We start from the raw sequence: 10,892 nt of genomic DNA, 5'->3' as shown, positions 1-10,892 counted from the left end.
TTATCTTTTTCTTTATCTAGCCGGCTTTATTTGTCACCCAAACAAGTACGCATTCATGCAGGCACACACACACATACACAAACACACACACATGCATGCGCACAGGCACAGCTCAGATCTTCTCATAGCTTTCTCTGCTGTTTTGACTGTGTCAAGTTGTTATGTTCATATTGCTCAACAAATACACACACACACACACACACACACACACCACACACCTAACTCTCTCCACCTGCTCCATCCAGCTGCCTGCTTCGATTGGAGTGCAGAGCAGCTTCAGTAAGTCCTTTGAAAAAAAGGAATGAGAGAGAGAGAGAGAGAGAGAGAGAGAGAGAGAGGGAGGGAGGGAGGGAGGGCAAGTGAGCAAGAAAGAGAGGGAGGGATGGAGGGTGGGCGTGTGTGTCTGTGTGTGTGTGTGTGTGTGTGTGTGTGTGTGACAGAGAGGGAGAGGGAGGCGCTGCATCAGCCCGGCATACAGCAGCAGCAGCAGCAGCAGCAGCAGCAGCAGGCTTGGCTTCGGGATCTATTGTTCCCCTGTTTTATTGCTGCCAGACCTCGTTCTCTCTCAGAAAGAAAGAGAGAGAGAGAAGGAGTGAGAGAGGAGGAGGAGAGCAAGGAGGAGACACACAGCCAGCACACCCAGGATTTTACTTCTTGGAGGCACCAGCGTGGACAAAAAGCAAACACACTTCCCCCCCTCCCCCCCCCCTTCCTCAAGAGTGTTCCTGTTCCTCGTGGTTCCGTTGTCGGAGCTTTTTTCCCTCCTCTGGTTGCGTTGGATCTACTTGCCGCGCAGTAGCCATGGGGCTGGCCGGCCGAGCGATGGGGACAGCGGGGGTCTCGAGAGGGGCGCTCCCCCCTCTCTGGAGGTTAACGCTGCTGCTCTCCCTCTCCGTCTGGGAGGTCAATGCTCAAACCGCAGTGGACACTAAACCCCTCTACATCTGGCAAACAGGTACCGTCCGGCGTCCCGCTTCACTCTTTCTATGGATGTTTTTTTTGGGAGGGAGGGGGGGGAGTGGTTAGGGTGTGCATGCTTAGTCTCACGCTGAAGTCCTGCTGAAATATTGATGTGAAAATGTTTGTGTATACGCTGGGAAAAAGCTGCAGAAAAAAGCGGGGTCGAACTTCACCTGCTGTTCCTTTCTCGGGATCTTGCAGCTACAGCAGGATCTGTTCGTGTTTAGAACAGAAAAATGCTTTGTTTTCTGCTTTATCGTACCGCTTGGACTCTTTTCTGTGATTTCGGCTCAGTTGAAAATCATCCCGTAAAGGAAGGGATTGGAGGACAAGCAAGCATCTTCATTTAAAGCAATGTGGAAAAAGTTTCTCCCCTCGCTGCTGGTGGAGGGGTTTTCTCTGCAGACGCGTGTGCGGTGGGTTGATGCATTGGAGCCATCTTGCTACTGTATAGTGTGGTAACATAGTTACTGCAGTCCCTTAGGTGAATGTCTCTCTGCCCTGACTGGGAGCAGAGCGGCTACGCTGGCTGGCTTTCTGGCTGCGCGCTCTCCGGTGCAGCTGGGACTCCTCCACTGCTCCACGCCACTATTGGACTCATTTATCACAGTTTGACATGTGTGCAATTGATGAGAAATGGTGTGTATGTGTGCCTCTCTCTCTCTCTCTCTCTCTCTCTCTCTCTCTGCGCTGGGCAAACACGCTGCAAAAGCAGCATGCTGCAAAAGAGGCGTTGTGGTGCTGAAAAGCAAAAAAACATTCTAGCATCTTTGATAGGGTCAGATGCGTGTGTAGGATTTGTAGAGATTTCAAAGAGAATAAAAGTGATGCATTGGTGGATGTTGGATGTCGGATGGCAGCATTGTGGGTACAGTAGCTTTACAGTGTGGAGCAGTGTGGACCCCCCCAACCCCCCCACCCTCGCTGCTGTTTTGGGTGGTGCCTCTCACCGGTCGAGGCTCATTCACTGCGAGATAGCAGCACATGGTCGGAGGGACACAATACTGACGCACGCGCTCCAGTGAACAGGGGAGTGTGAGGGAAGGGAGGAAGGAGGGGAATGGGGAGGAGGGATGGGGGGTGGATGGAGGGGTAGGAGGAGGGGTGGGGGGGTGGGGAGGTGGTAGATACAGCTCCGACCCGTCGGGACAGGGCTGCTCTTTGGTTGCAGCAGGAGATCAATGTTCTATTTCACTACTCTCTAATCTCTCTCTCTCTCTCTCTCTCTCTCTCTCTCTCGATCAATGTACTGGTTTCTCTGGGACCATGCTCCCCCCCCCCCCCCCCCCCATACCCAGTAAGAGCTGATCAATGAGTATAGCCCTTGCATGTACAACTCAACCTGTATGGGGATCAGTGGTGGCTCTGGGTGGAGTCTCCAACCTAATCTAGGTACTGAAGTGCCACCAAACTGCTCTCTACCTTGCCTGTAGTATATAATACATGTGTGACATATATGTGGAATAACAATCATCATGTGTAAGAACACTTGAAGCTGTAGTATTAACTTCTGAAGAAATTACTATTAGATTTCGAGACGATCACAATAGAGGTCAAACTATAAAAATAGGGTTAGGCCGGTTTTCCCATATTGGCCTTTTATTAGAAATCAGTTATCGGCCAGTCAGTGTGGTCCACCTCTGATATGATGGAGGTTGCTATGACATTATATTGCCTTTGGACATTTTATATAGTAATATCGTTGTTTGATAATGTTTCTGTAAATTAATTTGTCATTTAAAAGGCGGTATCAGCCTTCAAAAAACCCACATCGGTCAAACTCCTACTCACATGTTTATTGTTGTTTACTAGCTTCATTGTTTGCACCCCCATGCTATGACAAGGGAAATCCCATGCTATTATGTCGCCACCCCCACCCCCCCACCCCCCTCCCTCCTCCACCCCCCCGATTAAGGCATTTAACACAGGGTAGGAGATTAAGGGTAGAGAAAGCAGAACAGATTGGCCAGGGAAAAAAAAAAAAAAAAAGTTAACCTAGATACCACATATAGGCATGTTTATGTGTGTGTGTGTGTGTGTGTGTGTGTGTGTGCTCTGCTGATGCTAGTTTGGCTCACAGACAGGAACGTGGGACTTATTGTGAAATAAATGGGATTGAACCGCGTGGGTGATTTCTGTACGTCGACGCGTTTCTGTCTACTCCGGTGTTATTGCCGGTGAGAGATCCGCTTTGATACGGTGTTTTGATGAGATCCCGCGAGCCCCCCCCCCCCCCCCACAATAACGCAGGTGCCGTTTTTGGTTTTTTTTTTGGTACCTCGGCACCTCTTGTCTGGCAGGGAGGGACGAGAGCAGAGAGGTTGGACGGAGGTTGAGGTCCAGGGGGGGGGGCGAACCATATTTTTCGGAGGAGAAGGAGTAATACATTTTTTTTCTGCAGTGACAAATTGGCTGGATCCACACCTCGGCTGCAGATGGGCGGCTGATATTGGAACGAGGGGGGGGGGGGGGTTCTCATGAGACTGCTGTTCCCAGCAACGTGTGGGGAAGCACCGAGGGAACGACTACTATTTCATTGATGCTGTGCAAATGCACTATGGAAATATTAGCAGTTAATCCATTTAATTATCCCCTGTGGGCCACTGCAAAGGCTGGTGTGTAACAATGTCAAAAATTGCATTATGAAACAAACAAATGAGTGATGTGCGTGACATTACTCCCCTAAGTGCATATGTTTGGGATTCTGTCAAATGCCTTTTGGGAGTTGCATTGCTTGTACAGGTGACAGTATCTCAGTGTTGCACTGTGGCACCTACAGCTAGAAGGTTGTGGGTTCCATTCCCGCTCCTTTCTGCGTGGAGTTTGAATGTTGTTCTCCTGGTTTTCCTGCAACAGTCAGGTGGATCGGAGATTCTAAATTGCCCATAGGAATGAATGGGAGTGTCTGTCTATCTGTTTTTGCCCTGTGATAGACTGGTGACCTGTTCAGGGTGTCTCAATGCATGCTGGGATAGGCCCCAGCCCCCTGCGACCTAGCCCCCTGCGAACTTCTTCAAGATGTCGCTGCACTTTACTTGCACCTTTTCAAAACCTTGAAGGAAATCCTATCCACACACCATGTGGCAACAAGAGGGAATCTGATGTGATGGACACTCAAAAGTTAGATTTTGTTGTTAACGTCCACATTGAATGTCTCAGAAACAGAAAACTCAACACCTAATTTCAAAATAAGAGCAATACACGGACCAAACAAACCCAACAAATCCAGTAAATAGCCTTGTATGATACAGCACTGTGGTCTTGTATATTAGGACTGGCATGTTTGGTCTGTGTATCACTTTGAAATTTGGTCTTGGTGTGCGAGAGTGTGCATGGACATGGAGAACAGAGCTTGTGCAGTAAGGTGAGCGGTGGACTTGGACAAAGAATTTTCCATTTCGGAGACATTCAAAGTGGATTTTAACAGCAAAGTTGAACTTTTGAGTGTCTGTTTTTCACACCTATCTATTTTAAAGTCAAAGAGGAAGTCATCACGCCTTCGGCCAGCCACCTCTTGCCACACAGTCAAGATTTCCTCTAAGGTTTTGAACGGGTTGCATTCAGACTCAAGATGCAAGACAACACAAACGAACTGCAGCAACATCTTGAGGCCATTCGGGCCTCCCGCGACCCTGAATACCCTTGTATACATTTGAACGTTCCGGGGTGCACTTGCTGCTCTTTTCAACGTGCCAGCACCCCTCCGCCTCCCCTCCTGGTTAGCATGGACCTCCAGGCCGGTCACTTCCTGGTCCGCAAGCCGGAAAGACAAAGGCCTTCCCTAAAGCTGACCGCTGCTGGTCCGATGACTGATGGTAATTGGCGGGGCAGAGTCGGTTTTTAGTAAAGGCCGACTGAATGGAGGCTATTTAGGAGCTGTATAACCCCCCCTCCCCCCCCTCCCCCCGCCATGACCTCCACTCTCCCAGAGAAAACAACCCTCTGTCCCTGCATTGTCCTCGGTGCGTGGCTCGGCTCGGCGGCCCTCCACCGCAGATGCTCGTGTCCGCGTTTGGTGCACAAAAGAAGAAGAGGCTTCACCTCCGCGTCACATGGCCACTCTTTGTTCTTCCCCCGCCCCCCCATCCCTCCCTCTCTCTCTCTCTCTCTCTCTCTCTCTATCTCTCTCTCGGAAAGCGACCTTTAACCTCGGAGCCGGGAGGGGTCTCCTGAGGGTATCAACAGTGGAAGAGGGGTGGAGGGGGGGCGGGAGGGGTGGATGTGCAGCGGCTTCTTCTCCACATCGAGTGTCAAGTACTCCATTCAAGCATTTCCACTTGGCTAGCTGTGGGTGAGTTATACGGGTTTTAAAGGTCGATACCGACGCTGATATGCTTGGATTGAAGCTGCCAATAATTTGTATATTTAAATTTGACCAATTTTGAGATGCCAAACATTTCCAAAACATTGCAATTATTCAATGTATTCAGAGTTGTATTCTTGTCAGGGTGGAAAAGCCTCTGAAACAGCATTTAGACCATCATGGGACACTAAAACTCTCCACTGAAAGCCAAACTAATGAAACACTTTTAGGGGTTAAGGCAGGGTGAGGCAGGTTTTACAGGCTGACATCCTCTGAAGCTGTTGGTGGACGACACTGACTGGCCGATATCCGATCTTTATTGAAAGGCCAATATCAGCAAACCAATGTATCGGGTCCAACTGTAGTGTGAGTAGCAGTGTGTAGGGTGCTTAATGGGGGAAAAAAAGCTGTTTTCTCCTTTTTTTGTGCGTGCCACTGATGTTAAGCACAGCTCTCGATGAAAACATATGGATGTTCACAAGTGATTAAAAGGCATTTGTTGTTTGAAATGACACTTCACCATCAGATTGGATTGTGCAGACGGAGCTGGAGGAGTGTTATCAAGGCATAATGGAGGCGGGTGAAATTATTTCTGTTTTCCCTGGGATTCATCAAGTGCCAAATTGCCACCATTATTCTGTGTGGCTTTGGGGGAAGCAGCATCCAGCTGTTCAATTCTGCCTGGCAGGCCGCCCCAGGTGGAGGAGGGATGCGTGTGTGTGTGTGTGTGTGTGTGTGGGGTGTGTGTGTGTGTGTGTGTGTGTGTGTCTGTATACACAACCACTCCACCAAACTCTTTGTCTCTTTCTCATCCGTCTGCTGCCTGTAAGCGTCCCCTCTCATCCCCATTAAAATTAACATTAACATTAACACACTCTTATTTCTCCTTTCTCTCCCTTGACAGGCAAAAAAGAATTTCTAATCAGGTAGTTTTGAATATCCACACCCGTCACAAAAGCCGAGTGACAGTGCGATTCGTCGCGCGCCCACCTCCTTACTATTTCATTCCTTTTCTTTTATGCCTTACACACACAAACAGCAAGAGCAACACCCATTCACTTACAGACACGCGCACACACTGGGATGGGCTTTGTGTTAGATGTCTGCGTGTGTGTGTGTGTGTGTGTGTGTGGTGTGCCTCATTACTCCCAGTGAGGGGGTTGACAGTGGGGGAGGTGTGCTGCTGTCAGTATCCCACCTACAGGCGCTGGACACAGGGAGGCTGAGTAATTACATGGGAGTGGGGTTTGTTCGATCCGGGTGCGACTCCACTGCATGGCCGCCACCTTGTCTGTTAAGTGACAAGAGGTCCAGCTCTGACAAACTACAGGCTCAGGTCAGGCAGATAAACAGGTTTGCAGATGACACCGGAGTTTTACTAAGAATCAGATATCAGCCCAAGCCAGCCAGGAATTTCTTTCGAATCTTTTGTCATTTTTTTGGCAGGAAAATGCTCGAATATTGGTGCAAAATACTGGCTACCTGCAATTTCAGTCCAGAAATGATGGTATCGGTATATCAGTGTTCAAAAAAACATATCATTTTAACCCTTTTGGACGCCAAACCGTTGTCCCTCGCAAGACTAAACTACTGCTACCATCAGACCCAATTATGCAAAGAAAGATAGGAATGAAGGAATGTGCAGTGAGCGATGATCGCCAAGACGAAGTGCTCGTGAATGCCAACCAACTGTTTGTGCGTGGGCTCCAAAACAACGCCGGCCCAAGTAACCAGATTACAGTGAGCCGTCCTGCTCTCAGAGGTTCCCCCGGTTAAATCCTTTCCCTCTGGTAAACTCACGTTCCCGCCGTGGCTTTATTAGCCCGGGGAAACGTGCCCGGGGATTGGCCTAATTACCCTAAAGAGCTTTCCATCAACCAGCTGCAACTTCCTCTCCATGCTATTCTCTCAGTTAGCCCTCACCCCCTGTTGACCTTCGCCTGACTTATGATCTAAAAGCCAAGGCCTTCCACTCAATGGTGTTGGGAATCTTTATCTCTTAGCTGCCAATAGTAAGCACATATATGTATAAGTATGCATAATAAGTAAGCAGATAAGTCGGACTGCATTTGGACATACCAAATGCCAGAGTCACAAGGGTTCAAATCTGAGTCCAAGTCCAAGTCTCCAAGTGTCATATTAGAGAAAAAAACAGACCTGACAAGTGGGACTCGAGTCCTAGATCTCTGTCCTAAACCAAGCTTAACCTTAAAGCTGCACTTGGCAACTTTGTAGGTTGGCAGCTCCAAACTTCAATACCCCAAAAATCCTGTAAGGTGACAGACACCAAAGGGATACTAAAAGGACACCAAAGGGACACCAAAGGGACGAGAGAGGCAAAAGATCTAGTCCAGCTTTCTGTGGACAGAGTGCTCACTCACTGCTGTTTAGGAGACACTTCTAGATTTCACTCTTAAGTTTCCTGTGCGTAAAGAAGTGTCCATACCAATTACATTCGGTCAAACAGGGTGAATCTATGGGTCTCGATTAGACAGGATGAGACGTTCTTCTCTGTTGCAGCCCCACTTTGTGATTTATACTCATTAGACTGCTGTATTTTTACATAAAAAACCTTGAATATTGCAGCTTTAAGTCTAACCTAAATCTTAACCCTAAACCCTAAACTTGCCCCTTGAAGAAGTGGGGACTGGCCAAAATGACCTCACGTCGCAAAAATGCTGTCACTCTGAACGTCTGAAACTCAAACTGGTTCTCACAAGGATGGAAGTAGCACACACACACACACACACACAGACAGACTCAGGCACATGATATAATGGCTTTAATGAACAAGTCATCATACAGTAGCAGGCATTCAGACTTTAGAGAGGTTACAGTGTTACTTTCAAATGCAGCCCTATACTATGAAGCTGTGATGGCAGAACTACAGTGATGCGCGCACACACACACACACACACACACACACACACTGAGAGATAGCGTAGATAGCAGTGTTTTAGTATTGGAAACTGTGTGATGTGTTATAAATAGCCAGGGAGCTGACACAGGCAGAGATTCACCTCTGGCAGTCAGGACTGCGCAGCAAGACAAATAAGATGTAGCGCAGAGAGAGAGAGAGAAAGAGAGAGAGAGAGAGAGAAAGAGAGGGAAAGAGGGAGATATTTACATCATAAGAAGTTTGGCTCCCCCATACCAGTAAACACCATAGAAATTCCCTTAAATGCCAGGTCTTTAACTCCGGTCATCATTGTATTATTCATCAGATCTCAGAGGTGGCGGCTCCCTGGAAGACGAAAACACAGTTACCAGTCAAGCTCGGCCTAACAAGGCCCCGAGGAGGATACCCAAGTCAAAACATAGCCATTGCCTGCAAGTGAGCTTTCTGGTTCACGGTCGAAAGAGACACACTAACCCTTTAATAAATTATCCTCCGGCGCTGGAGTACTAAAACTAAGACGAGGAGACGTGTACTCCCTTATGAATGAGAGGTTAAATCCAGGTCCCAAGTCCTCATATAAAATATCCGCCGGCGCCGTGTCACCGCAACGCCGTCCCTCTTTATCCCGCGTGCTTGATCTCGCTGCTCGCTTATAGCCGGTCAAATCAGCTAATTGAGATGAGAGGATGTTGCCTCCCGACAGAAGGAAGCAGATAGATTGATTGATTGTAAGTGGAATGAGATTAATGAGACTCTTAGTTGTGCCAGGGCCACATCTACCCTAATTGCGGAGTTAAAAATAATGGCGTCTTAAATCCAATCGCTGATGATCACATAGATCAGATTGTTCATCCGATCAGAAGCTTTTCATTCAGTCAATTAAAATGCATCTGGTGTTTTCGTTTTATTGTCATGAATGTGATGCCAATACTTAAATTTAAGCGCCTTTCTCTGGTCAAGACGGATTGGCCGGGGACACTTTGCGCCCCTCTCGATCAGCGGTAATAGTCTTCCATGAAATTGACCATCATTAGGTTTCATTCACTGTGACCATAATTGAAAGGCTGGATAGCTTTAGGCAGGTGACGATGGGATCAACTGAGTAACAGAGCTCATCGCTACAGTGTAATCTGGCAAGCCCCGTCTGAGTCAGTGTATGAGACTGAAGAAAGTAAAGCCCTTGGCACACTGGATGATTTCGGCCATCATTTTCAAGCGGTGGGCAAATTCTTTGGTCGTGAACAATCTTGGGTCATTGACTGTGACAAGGCTGCTGATTAAAGGCCCCTAGGCTCCAAAAAAGTTCTGGCAATGTCAGGAATATTGTGGCATAATGGTGTGGCAGGTGTTACGACATGGTTACGACTCTATTCTGGTGAACGACCAATAGGACTGCTTGATTATTTCTCAAAATAATCAATTTAAATATTTAAAACCTGTTGCTACATCTGCACCAGATAGTAGCTGGTGAGTGTTTATGTTAGCTGGCTATCAATGATGGAGTTGCTTGACTACAGATCTGAATGTGATAGCTGTGGCTAGTTATGGTTAGTCAACTGCTAAGCTTAAAGGAAAACAATAATTGATAATTGATAATTCTGACTAGTTGTGGTTAGATATCTGCCAACGTTAGAGGATAATCATAATTGAGAGCTCTCGCCTCCACACAAAAGATTCCTTACACTTTTGTTCAACCGTAACATTAATTTGTAGTCCAGTCTCCACTAAAAAACATGAAAACTTCAGTATCTACTGGATCGCAAAATTGTCATTTACAGCAATGCTTTTGGCATACAGTTAATTTGCTCAAATTTCATGAGCCATTTGTTTCTTTGCCATTAAATGAATGGTTATGTTAGAAGTAATTTATCATTTTGAATTAAGTAAAATTACTTAAAAAAAACAAAGGAAAAAGACAAAATTCATAGTAGTAGATTCATGTGCTCTCGATTAGTCGATTACCAAGACTTACTGAACTTATCTGCAGCTCTAGATACCAACAGGAACATAAGTCAAAATTGAGAAGAAGGCCATTGGTGGATGGAGACATAGCCTCATCGCACAGTATAAAAGAATGGACCGACAAGGCTAATATCAAGATTTATAGTTGGGTCCCATCGTACTATCCGACATGAAATAAGCACAAAAGACGATCAGAATCGTCCAGTCTGCAGGGAGCTTCATTGTGTTGTGGGTCAGATTTGGCTCATGGTGTCTCTGACCTTTATTTAATGACAAAGTAGTTCCATGTCCCTGGTGAGATGAAGCACAGACCGAAATTGATCTTGTGAATGCTTCTTTCTATTCTCATTTGAAGAGTTTTTTAGATTAAAAGGTCAGTGTTGACATCATCCTGTGACTACAACTGCCTTTGTCGGCCACCAGTTAGCAACCAGTAAGGACTTTGCAGTCATGGACTAATAAGCGCTCCTGGGTGAATTGTGCATTGAATTCAAGAGACGTATGCTAATGTATGCAAGAGTGAAAAGCAAAGCAAAGTGTTGATATGAGTAGGAACAAAGCTGCGGGGAAAATTAGTTGCTTCCCTGTGTCTCATGTTCAAAGTGAGATTAAAGCAACATTCAGGCAGCATATCTCTGTTTCTCAGGTGAAGGAAACTAGTGCCGCTTTCATGTGTTTGAGCTTGTTCATACTTACTCCCATACTGCACAGTAGCATGCAACCTAATCACCTGAAAACACAATTCAATGCATTCAGTAAAGAACATGT

General features: G+C 46.8%; 1 protein-coding gene across 1 annotated transcript in view; it reads left to right on the top strand.

Moving 5' to 3' along the window:
* Positions 1-801: 801 nt before the first annotated feature.
* thsd7aa (thrombospondin, type I, domain containing 7Aa) overlaps positions 802-10,892 on the top strand; it is a 133,513-nt gene continuing 123,422 nt past the window's right edge. The window contains exon 1 of the mRNA XM_071914965.1: positions 802-955. Coding sequence (XP_071771066.1) covers positions 802-955 — 154 coding nt within the window. The remainder of the gene's footprint in view (positions 956-10,892) is intronic.

The sequence above is a fragment of the Centroberyx gerrardi genome, chromosome 19 (assembly GCF_048128805.1).
Source record: "Centroberyx gerrardi isolate f3 chromosome 19, fCenGer3.hap1.cur.20231027, whole genome shotgun sequence".
NCBI lineage: Eukaryota > Metazoa > Chordata > Actinopteri > Beryciformes > Berycidae > Centroberyx > Centroberyx gerrardi.
Note: the sequence above shows the minus strand (reverse complement) of the source record. Positions and strands in the feature narration are given on the sequence as shown.